This window comes from Suricata suricatta, chromosome 2, assembly GCF_006229205.1.
Source record: "Suricata suricatta isolate VVHF042 chromosome 2, meerkat_22Aug2017_6uvM2_HiC, whole genome shotgun sequence".
Taxonomy (NCBI): Eukaryota; Metazoa; Chordata; class Mammalia; order Carnivora; family Herpestidae; genus Suricata; species Suricata suricatta.
In genome coordinates this window covers 151,607,033-151,618,841 of record NC_043701.1, presented here as the reverse complement: position 1 = coordinate 151,618,841, position 11,809 = coordinate 151,607,033, and the positions used below count along the sequence as shown (strand labels likewise).

The following is an 11,809-nucleotide window of genomic DNA, read 5'->3' as shown; positions in this document are numbered from 1 at the left end:
GCTCCATGGGCAGCAGCGCACAGCGGCACGATGATGGACGTTAACAGCAGCGGCCGCCCGGACCTCTACGGGCACCTCCGTTCTTTGCTCCTGCCGGAGGTGGGGCGCGGGCTGCCGGACCTGAGCCCCGACGGCGCCGGCCCGGTCGCGGGCTCCTGGGCGCCTCACCTGCTGCGCGGGGTCCCAGAGGTGACCGCCAGCCCGGTGCCCACCTGGGACGCGCCGCCGGACAATGCCTCCGGCTGCTGGGAGCAGATCAACTACGGCAGAGCCGAGAAAGTTGTGATCGGCTCCATCCTGACGCTCATCACGCTGCTGACGATCGCCGGCAACTGCCTGGTGGTGATCTCGGTGTGCTTCGTCAAGAAGCTCCGCCAGCCCTCCAACTACCTGATCGTGTCCCTGGCGCTGGCCGACCTCTCGGTGGCCGTGGCGGTCATGCCCTTCGTAAGCGTCACCGACCTTATCGGGGGCAAGTGGATCTTTGGACACTTCTTCTGCAACGTCTTCATCGCCATGGACGTCATGTGCTGCACGGCCTCGATCATGACCCTGTGCGTGATCAGCATCGACAGGTAAGGGCCCGGCCTCCCCGTCCCGGGGTCCGGCTGGGGATGTGCTGGCTGCTCCACCCACCCCGGAGCACTCGCCTTTCCTAGGAGGATAAGCCAGACTCCTCGGCGGGATGAAGGGCTGCGCCTAAAATATCAGCCCCCACACGTCAACCCTACACCAGCCTAGCAACTTCAGTTACAGCGTAGCCTATATACACCTTTAATAGAAGAGTCCAAAATGTTCTGGTTTACTGTAGTGAGAATTTAAAGACCAAAGTTAAAGTATTTTAAGCATTAGCAGTCCCACCAGGGGGTCCCTTGGTTTGGTTTTCAGAAGGAAGGGATTTTGATCCTCTGAACTTGACAAACCATTGCTGTGAGCCTGAAAGTGTCATGTCTTACTTCAAGAAGTCAGTCATTGAAAAGCCTCCTTGTCTCCCGATTGTGGGTGCAGCTCCCCAGGCCAATGAAGGGACTGAGGATGGTTCCAGAATTGGGGGTTCTGCATGTCTAAACGTTGCACTCCTATGATTGCTGACACTGAATCTCATGCTTTTGGAAGTCCGATTTTAATGTTTGGCAACGCGGTGTGTATCCTGCAGGCATGCCGACTGGAGCCTGACTCCCTGTCTGAATGGTTGGTTCTAGCCCTTCATCATATCCCTTGGGAATCTTCTCTTGAGAACTCCCCAGTGCCCAGTGGAGTAATTGAAACAGAGGCTGACCATCTGTCAGATGCTGGGGGAAAAATTCCTGTCTTGGGTGTCAGATTAAGCTAGGAGACCCCAGGGTTTCTTCAGACTCTAAGATTACAGATTCTGCAGTAGAGCATCTTGGTCCTAGGAATACAGTGCAACTGACAACTTGAAGTATGGTCCCAGTGCTCTTTGGTCACCTAATAACACTGTTTCTCTTAAAACTGAAATATTAAACCTTGATATTCACCCACGTAATTCTGATGTTTTAAAAGCAGCACAGGACTGGTATCCTGTTGTTTAATGATACAGAGAAACAATTGCTTATTTTCTTTGTGGACCTACAGAACCTTTAAATATGTAAACCTTTCAGCACAGAAGAAATAATTGATGGCTCCACACTTAAAATGACAGTGTCTCAAAGGATGGTCTAGCACAAAACTGAGCTTTTCTTCCTTTTCCTCCTGCTACTTGTGGGTTGTTGATATTTAACATGTTTTCCAATTTTACTGCTTGACCAGGCTTTAGAATTACCGAATAAAGGGAATGATAGGAAAGGGGATATTTTCAAGAAGAAAAATATATTGTAGCTGCGTTTAAAGATCTAGGTTTATTTTTAAAAAATTGATCCTGCCATTTTATATATCATGCTAGGTAGAAGCCTCTGACAGCAAACAAGGAATTATTTTTTACAGTAGTGCATGAACAGCATATATAAGAATATTAGCTCTAACTTGACAGCTGAAGTTCTGAATTACTGTAGTTAAGAATGACAAAAACATATGCACTCACAGTCTGGCTGTGGCAACAGGAACTAGGAGAGTGCACTCAGTATACACAGTAAGTATGTACATGAATTGTAGGCATAAAAATGATACTGCTAAGCTTGTCTGAGCGTCTTGCATAAACGGAGTCCTTTTAAATGGAATTTAGTGTAATACAACCAATACTAACTTATGGTGCAAGAAGTACACTTATAATTTTTTCATTTCATAATTGATAACTCGTCTCCTAACATAGCCAGTGCTTCTGTTCTGCTGGGCACATTCAGGTTTGGCTTGGGATGGCCCTGAGATTCCTGTGTATGAGCTAAGGGCTTTCTTCACTCAGTGTGCACATGTGACTTACCAGCAAGCAGCAGGCCATGTCTCAAATACAAGGAAGAGGTTAATCCTTCTTGGCAAGAGCTTCTAATTTCTTTGTCTAGTATATACGTATAATTGTCACAAATTGTGACATTATGTAGGGATGTAGATTTTGTCTCCTTATTTCCTCCTATGAGAATTGTCCCATTGGTGAATTCTGCTTAAAAATTATTTTGGAAAAGGAACATATCATTTTTTTAGATATAAATGAAGAACTGTTAACACTGGAAGAAGACACAGATTGCTTTTCTTCCAAGAACACAGAAATAAAAAATGAGAAAAAGGAAAGTGCATTTGATATCTAAGGTGAATTATTTTTTTGGGGGGGTAAAGTTTATTTATTTTGAGAGAGAGAGAGAGAGAGAGAGAGAGAGCGAGCGTGCGCAGGAGTGGGGGAGGGACAGAGAGAGGAGGAGAAGGAGAGAATCCTAAGCAGGCTCCACACTGTCAGCACAGAGCTTGGGTTGGGGCTTGATCCCACCACATTGAGATCATGACCTGAGTCCAAGCCAAGAGTCCGATGCTTTACCAGTTGAGCCACACAGGTGCCCCCAAGGTGAATTATTTCTGAAGAGTTTGTTTTCTTTAGTTCCATTGTAGAATATGACTAATGATACAAAAATGCACCAGGACAATATGAAAAATTTTAATCTTCATTCATTCATTCCGTCTTGAGTACAGGGTTAGGTTACAGTGTGCTTTGTGTAGCACAATTAGAGATGAATAATACTATTCCTGCTTTTGAGCTCTTACTGTATTACAAGAGTTTGGATATCTATTGAGCATTTCACCTGTCCAAAAGGGAACCTTTGATTTTTCTTAGACACACCCTACCTTACCTGAATGCTTTTCTAGCCTTTTCCAATGCAATTTTATGCTGTTCTTCATAGGCGGCAACACTCCCTTCTCCATCCTCTTCAGATAATGATTCATGATCATTGAAGAAGTAACAGTCATTAGATGGGAACTCCATAATCTTTCCACTACTAAACAGTCTTTCATATTACATCTGTAGCCATTTTTATTTCTGTCCAGTTAAAAAGTGAGATGACATAGTGTCCCGGTTAAGAACACACCACCTACACCTCACGTCATCCCATCCCCTGCCACCCCAAGGATTTTGTTCCTTCCTCGATCCTTCCTCTCTTGTCTTCAGTGTTTCCTCTCAACTGGGTCAAGCTTGATCTTCTCTCTTCCTTTGGCCTCACTTCTCCCTTCAGGTACTGGAATCAAGCTGCTCAAAGAACTGTGCCCACAACCTGTCTTTGTTTCCTTCCTCCTCAGGTAGATGAGTTTGACACTAACAGGTCTACTAAAATATTTTAACTCACCTTCTTGGTTTCACTTCTGTCCACCCTGCATCCGTTGCCCATACAGAAGCTAGAATGATCTCTGTATAAAAAAATTTGTTGTGAGAGGACATTTACTGGTAGTGAAATGCAAAGATATTAAATGCATAGTCTGATGAGTTTTGACAAATGTCTATACCTACGTAACCAACACTCCAATTAGGACGTAGAGTATTTTTATAATTTCAGAAAGTTCCCTTGTACTCCTTTCAGAATGATCTTTTAAAAATACAAATCACATTCAAAACAATGCTGTATGTTGTTTAGATGAGCTTATCTAAGGAGTAAAGGAAAAATAGTGCAGACAAATGGAGAAGACCAAATCCATGAGAGTGGTTATGTCTGGTGGGGTGGATGGAGGTGTAACGAGGGACCAGCACACGTAACTATACTGGTAATGTTTTGTTTCTAATTTTGATGGTTGATACAGTCTTGTTATTCTTTGTATAACTTTCTGTATGTCCGAAATACATTCTTAAATGTCTTTTGGAAATACGTATAGAAAATGGACATATGTGTTTCTAAGTATAGAGCATGCGGAGTTTCTACAAAGTGAACACTTTAGTGTCCTCTACCACCAGATCAGGAAATTGAACATTACCCACCTCCTGCCCCTTTCCAATTTCTGCTACCCCCAAGGCTAACTGTTGTCCTGACTTCTTAGCATCATGAATGCTAATGTTTTACTTGGTTAGAACCTCATATAAAAGGAATAGTAGAGTATATACTTTCTAAAGGAATTTTTAATGTTTGTTTATTTTTGAGAGATAGAGAGACAGAGAAGAGGGCAAGCAGAGGAGGGGCAGAGAGAAGGGGAGACACAGAATCTGAAGCAGGTTCCAGGTTCTGAGCTGTCAGCACACAGCCCAGTGTGGTGCTCCAACTTAGAACCGCAAGATCATGACCTGAGCCAAAGTCAGATGCTTAACCGACTGGGCCAGCCAGATGCCCATAGTGGAGTATATACCCGTAATCCTAGCTTCTTTTGCTCTGTATATGTGTAATTTATCCATAGATTGTAGTCTGTTGGCATTTTATTTATTTGGTGAGAAGTATTCCATTTAATTTACTTACCAGTTGCTTATCAATGGACTTTTGAATTGCTTCAAGTTTCTGGTTATTACTAATAGTGCTGCTAAAAACATTTATTTGTTACATGTCATTTTGTGGATATGTTTACATTTCTCTTGGGTAAATACAATGCTGTATAGTAAGGTACTTTATTGTATTTTAATTCTCTTTACCCCTTTCCATCTTTTGTGTTATTGTCAGAATGCATTTGAATCTACCTATTTAAAAGATCTCATCATTCTGATTTACCCACATGTTTACCTTTGCATTGCTCTGTATTTTTTCCTACATTACCATGTTTTCCTGTCAGATCCTTTTCTTCTGCCTAGTTAAACTTTCATTAGCATTTTTTAAATGACAGTTTGCTGGTAACAAGTCCTCTCAGATTTTTATTCATTTGAAAATGTCTTGATTTTTCCATCATCTCTGAATGACCTTTTCTCTGAGTATATAATTCTATATTTGTGGGTTTTTCAGCACTTTAAAACATTATTCCGTTGTCTTCAGGCTTCCATCATATCTGTTGAAAAATAAGCCATGAAGCTACATTATTTTATTCCTTTGAAGATAATGTGTCTTTTTTTTCTTCTGGCTGCTTTTAGGATTGTCTCTTTGTCTTTAGTTTTTATTTGTTTTTCTATGATGTCTCCAGGTCTGGCATTGTTATTTTTTGCTCTTTGTTTACTGTCAACCGTGGGTGAGGTTCTTAGTAATTTTTATATATGTGCATTGATATCTCGAATTGGTTGGATATTATCTTTTTAAATAATTTTACTGTCCCACTTTTTCTTCTCTGTCTCAAATTTACGTAATTTGGAACTTTTACTCTTATCACACGAGTCTCTTACGGTTTATTTTACATTTTCCTCTGTGCTTCATTTTTACAAAATATTTGACTTGCCTTCCAATGTATTAATCATCTCTTCTGCTCTGTCTGATATGTTGGTCAGCCCTATCTATTGAGTAATTAATTTCACAATTCTAGAAATATCATTTGGTTCTTTTTTTTTCTGTATTTGATCTTTTTGTCGATTTAAATTCTCTGCCTTTTCATTTAATTTCTCCTTGTTATTAAATTCTTGATAGGCTCTTTTTATACTAATTCCAATATCTGAATCACTTGTGGTTTCTTTGTGTATGATCTTTTTCTGTTTTTGTTTCCTTGGATTTTCAGTCTATGTCTTGGCATGCCTAGTACATTCGATTATACACTCAACATTTTTTTATGAAAAATTATAGATGTTGTAGATGATGTTATTTTCGGCCAGAGAAAATAGCTGGTAGGCAGGCATATTGGTGGACTGATGACTATAATCCTATTAGGGTTTGTGTTGACTATGGGCTGTGTTATAGTGGAGTTCTGTCTGCTGCTGGTCAATGCCTCTTTCGAGGATGTAGCCTTCTTGGGATTTCAGCTGAAGCATGGGGTGTTCTCAGGGACTTCTTCCCCTGGCTTGCTCAGGTCTCTAACTCTTCTCTCGGCACTGTGAGATTGCTTAAAACTTCTACGGAAAGCGTTTTGGGATAAGGAAAGCTTTCCTCCTGGAGTCTAGCCTCCTGCCCTGTACAGCTTCAGAACGCAACCAGTGTCTTGAGGGGAATACCAGGCAAGGGTTGGGTTTAGTTTTCTGCCCCTTCCTTATACTGGGATGTTGGCCTCTCAGGTCTTTAATTTTGTCTTTCTATCCTCAAGAGATTACCAAAATGTCCCTGGCATTGTCGCCTCTTCATAAGCTGCTCTGCTGAGGATTTTTGCCTGGATCCTCAGTCCCTTCCCCTCACCTAGTTTTGGCAAATGTCTGAAGGGAAAGAGTGCCTGCAGGATTTTGACTCACTGCTCTGTGGTTCTCTCTTCTCCAGGATTATTTTGTTCCCTTAACTCCTGGTTGTCTCAAGAATTCTGTGGTGGCTACAAACAGGGTGTGTGTGTGTGTGTGTATGTGTGTGTGTGTACTTTATCCAGCTTTTTTCGTTTTTTCAGCAGAAGCATCAAGCAACCTCATCATAGTTAGGAGTGAATGTGTGCCTGAAATATTTTAAATATATACAAATACAGAAGTATAATTATGTAAGTTGCTCTTCTGAAAACCTTCGCTGGCTTTTCATTTCACTTGGAATAAAATGGAAAGTGTTTAGCCCATCCGTAAGGTCCCTACTTTGTTTCTGTCTCACTTCTCAATGACAGTTTTTACCAGAGTCCATGTTGCTTTCCAAAGTATAGTCCCACTGACCCTTTCAGTTTCTCCATTAGGCGCATTCCATGCAAACCCACCAACTAACATATTTGCAAAACTATGATTTCATGTCTGGAGTTCTAGTCCCTAATGTATCTGTTCCCAAGTTGGGAAGTTTAAAATGTTTAATGCTCTTGAAGGACGGCAATTGAAATGTCTGAAAAATACTAAGTATCGACAAGGTTATAGAACAATTTACTACATTCCACATTACTAGTGGGATGGTGAATCAGTAAATGATTTTGAAAGTAGTTTGGCATTATCGTGTGTGGATGAAGATAGAAACACCCTCTGATTTTGCTGTTTTACCATAAGGTATGTATCAAACAGATTCTTGTCACCAAAAGTCTTGTACAAGAATATTTGTAATATACACAAACTTGGAATCCTCAAACTTGAAATAATATATATGTGTATCAGTAATAGAATGGATAAGTAAAATTGTGCTACATTTACGTAATAGAAAACTATTCAGTAGTGGTTATCCAACTTGATCATGTATCAGAACTATCTGGGGAGCTTATTAGAACACAGATTGCTGGGTCCTACCCCAAGAATCTCTAATTTAGTAAGTCTGGGTTGGAGCCAGATAATTTGCTTTTCAAACAAATTCCCAGATGATTCTGAGGCTCCTGGTTTGGGGACCCTCCTTAGAGAACCATTACTATGCAGTAATGAAAATGAACAAGCTGTGGTTAAAACAAATCTCACAAAGTAACTTAAACAATACTTTGTTATAAAAATTTGAAATATTTTTAAAAGTGAAGAACAAAGTGTGAAGAACCTGATGTTTCCATTGCCAGGCTTCCACAGTGATCAATTTATGGCCAATTTATTCAACATATCCTTTGCAGCTCCTCCAATATTCACAGTACTTTAAATCAAATTTTCAGTGTCATGTCATTTCATCCATAAATACTTCAGGGTCATGAACACAGCATTGAGGAGAAACAGCAGAGTCCCAAAGAACACATAAAATGCGATTCCATGATGATAAAAATTTGAACCAAACAACACTGTTTAGAGATCTATGTAAGTGGAAATTTTCTAAAGGAAAGGAAAGAAATATACATCATGAGAACAAGGAGAGTGATTACTTCTAGGCACACTTCTGCAGTCCTGTCATGTTTTATGTCTTGACTCTAGTGATAATTACTTGAGTGCTCATTTTTAAAATTACTGTTAAAGCATCGTGTACATTCTAGGTGATTTCCTGCATATGCATTTTGTTTTATAATCAGAAGGACAAAAGTATTTATTTGATGACATCTTGTGAGGTGCATTTGGATTTCTATCAGATGTGTGGTTAGTCCGAGCGGTGTAGTTACTGTTCCAATGCAGTCAGCACCCATTCCTTTTTCTGCTTTGTGCGTGAGGGCAGGGGTCATCTAACAGTTACAGGAACTGCTCTGTCTTTGCAGGAGCCGTAATCCTTAGTTCTGACTGGTGTCTGGCTCAAGTCTTGCTTGCTCGCCAGGTACTGTGACTCATTCACTTCAACAATGTGAGTTGTGCTCTTGGCTTTAATTCTGCTGTGATCAGCAGCACAGGGTGCATTCTGGCTTCTCTGGATCACCTTTCTCTTTGAAGAAGACATCCTTACTCATCTCTAAATTAATTTTCAGCTTGTAGATACACTTTATGAGTTGATAGGATTCCCTTTTACCTATGCTATGAAAAGGTGAGAGGAGATTAAACAGGTCTTCCACTCTTTTGTGAGTGACAATTCCCATAAATTACTTTTTAAAAAATGGTTATTTATTTTTGATAGAGCGTGTGCAGGCACCCAAGTGGGTGAGGGGCAGAGAGAAGGGGACAGAGGATCTGAGCAGGCTCTGGGCTAACAGCAGAGAGCCTGATGTGGGGCTCGAACTCACCAACTGTGAGATCATGCCCTGAGCTGAAGTTGGATGCTTAACCAGTTGAGCCACCCAGGCACCCCATGTAAATATGTTTAAGGAGAAGAGTGGAAGTTTAGATATGGCCATGATGGACTTAAATCCTGACTGAGGTCTCCAAAGAAATGTTGAATTAGACTGGTGATAGAATGGCAGGAGAGTTTCCAGGCAAGGGGAACAGCAGATGCCAAGGGGCTGAAGGCAGTGAGTTGGTCTGAGTGAACTTACAGAGCAGGAGCCAGAAGGCATCCCAAGTAAGGAAAAGCCCAAGTCTGCAAGACCTTGCCCCTTGTGCAGATGCTGCTGGTTGCCTTCTTGATGCCTGTCACCCTCTTCCTCCTCAGTTACAGGAATTCCTATTTTCACCTGGGTATTTGGCTGCCCAGAATGAAGTCTACATTTTCTCGGCTCCCCTGCAGCTAGGTGTGGCCATGTTACCGAATTTTGACTCAAGAGATGTTAGTAGAAGTATTGTCTTTCAGCTTGTTGGGAACTGCCTTCAAGACATTTGGTGAGGACCTTCTTCCTCTCCTTGTTTGTCCTTGCCTCCATCTTGTCTCCTGGAATTTGAATATGATGGCTGGAGGTCTGGCTGTCATCTTGGTGGACAGAAGGCCACACTGGGGAAGGAGGAACAGCAGATTCTGGAGGACTGGAGGATTCTGGATCCTGGAGGACTGTGGATTCCACAGGGTTGCTAGGACCCTGACTTCTTAGTAGTGGGTGAACAGGTACCATTATGTTGTCTCTCACAACTGCTGAATGTCCCAATTTCTTACCCTACTGGCTGGTCCTTTCCATGGATGTCCACATGTATACATCGTAAAACATCACTGAGGGTGTCACAATGTCATTCTTTTCTGGAAACCATGTAGGAATAACAACTACCATTTTTGAGAGCCTTTTGTGCTATATAAATTCCTAGAGACTTGACATATAATATCTCCCTTAATTTTCATAGCAAGGGTGTTTATTGAGTGTCTGTCATTGAGTGTCTCTGATGGCCCAAGGTGAACAAAAGAGAGTATGAACATTTTTAATCCCATTCTGTAGATGAGGAAGCTAAGGGCACATACACATTCTGTATGCAGGAACAGTGTCTGCCCCATGGGTTCCACTGTATCACTGTGGCCATTGCCTGCTGCAGGAGAATAGTCAAGGCCTTTAATCATTTAACTCCAGCCTCCCTTCTAGCCTCAGTCTGGCTCACTCCATCATAGGCCCTTCCCTTTCAATATATCAGAACAGAGCTAATGTTCTTCCCTCCAAACTTGTTCCTCTTCCAGTGTTCCCATCCCCATCAGTGACATCAGTCTGTACCCACCCACTTTGCTAGACATTTGGGTACCATCTTTGAAACTTCTCATTCAGTCCCCCACTCTCACTAGCAATCACCAAGTCCTGCTGATTATCCTTCCACTCTCCTTCTACCCACTGCCATCTCCAGGAACTCAACCTGAGCCTCTGTCGTCTTTCATATGAACCACTCAATGTGCCTCCAAAGAGGCTCCCTGTATTTACTGCCCCAGGTTAATACAGCATGTGCAACCCTAGCTGAAGATTAGAGTCACCAGGGCAATTAAAAAAATAGTAATTCTTGGAGCCCAGCTTTAGGGAGATCCTGATTTAATTGGGTGGGCCTGGGCATCAGTATGTTTGATGATACCACCAGGTCATTCTAATGTGTAGCCAGATAGAGACCCCTGAGTTAGGATGATCTTTTTAAAAGGCAAATATAGGGGCATGTGGGTAGCTCAGTGAGTTAAGCGTCTGACTTCTGCTGAGGTCATGATCTCACCGCTCGTGGGTTCAAGCCCTGCATCAGGCTTTGTGCTGACAGCTCAGAGCCTGGAGCCTGCTTCAGATTCTGTGTCTCCCTCTCTCTCTGCCCTTCCCCCACTCACACTCTATTTCTCAAAAATGAATAAATGTCAAAAAAGTTTAAAAAAATAAAAAGGCAAATGTAAAGGGGCACCTAGTGGTTCAGTTGGTTGAGCAGCCAACTCATGATTTCTGTTTAGGCCATGAACTTGAAGTTGTGAGACTGAGCACCACATTGGGCTCCGCATTGAGTGTGGGGGCTGCTTGGGATTCTCTCTCTTCCTATCTACCTCTCCTCTCTCTGTGTCTTTCAAAATCAATCAATCAATCAATAATAACTTAAAAAGTAAAAAAATGAAAAGGCAAATGTGATTTTATTCATGGTTCCCGAACTTACCTGTTCATTAGAATCATCTAGGAATCTTCAGAAAATTCCACAGCCCACACCCAGGACATCATAAACCTGACTTATGCACAGTCTCAGGGGGTAGGACTCACACATCCCTATTTTGGCAGCTCCCAGGTTAGTTCAGTGTGTAGATGGGTTTGGGCACTACTTGATGATGCTGTTCTCTACTTCTTTAATGGGTTAATGAGTCCCCCTACTCTTGGGATAAGATCCTAAATGTTTAATGTGACCTGAAAGATTATATAATCTGACCTCTGCCTAGCTCACTAGATTAGGGGTTGATAAATCTTTTTCTGTAAAGGGCTAGATAAATATTTTCATAAATATTTTAGGCTTGTGTGCCACAGGGGTCCTTGTTGTAACTACTCTGCCACTGTAGCTTGAACATAAACAAGATATAGATAAATGGGAATGGCTATGTGCTAATAAAACTTTATTTATGGATACTGAAATTTGAATTTCATGTAATTTTCACATCTCGTTAAATATTCTTCCTTCTTATTTGTTCAACTACTTTGAAATATAAAAACCATTCTTAGCTGGGGTTGCTATACAAAAATAGGCAGTCCAGATTTGACCCGCTGCGGTTTCCCAACTTTTGCCCAAGATTTGATTAAATTCAATTTTCTATCC

The 11,809-nt window shown here is 41.6% G+C and overlaps 1 protein-coding gene across 2 annotated transcripts in view; it reads left to right on the top strand.

Moving 5' to 3' along the window:
• The first annotated feature begins 6 nt into the window (after positions 1 to 6).
• The window catches only part of HTR7 (5-hydroxytryptamine receptor 7), an 85,058-nt gene continuing 73,255 nt past the window's right edge, over positions 7 to 11,809 (top strand). For both annotated transcript variants that reach the window (XM_029932210.1, XM_029932211.1), the window contains exon 1: positions 7 to 575. In XM_029932210.1, coding sequence (XP_029788070.1) covers positions 31 to 575 — 545 coding nt within the window. In that variant the 5' untranslated portion in view covers positions 7 to 30. The remainder of the gene's footprint in view (positions 576 to 11,809) is intronic.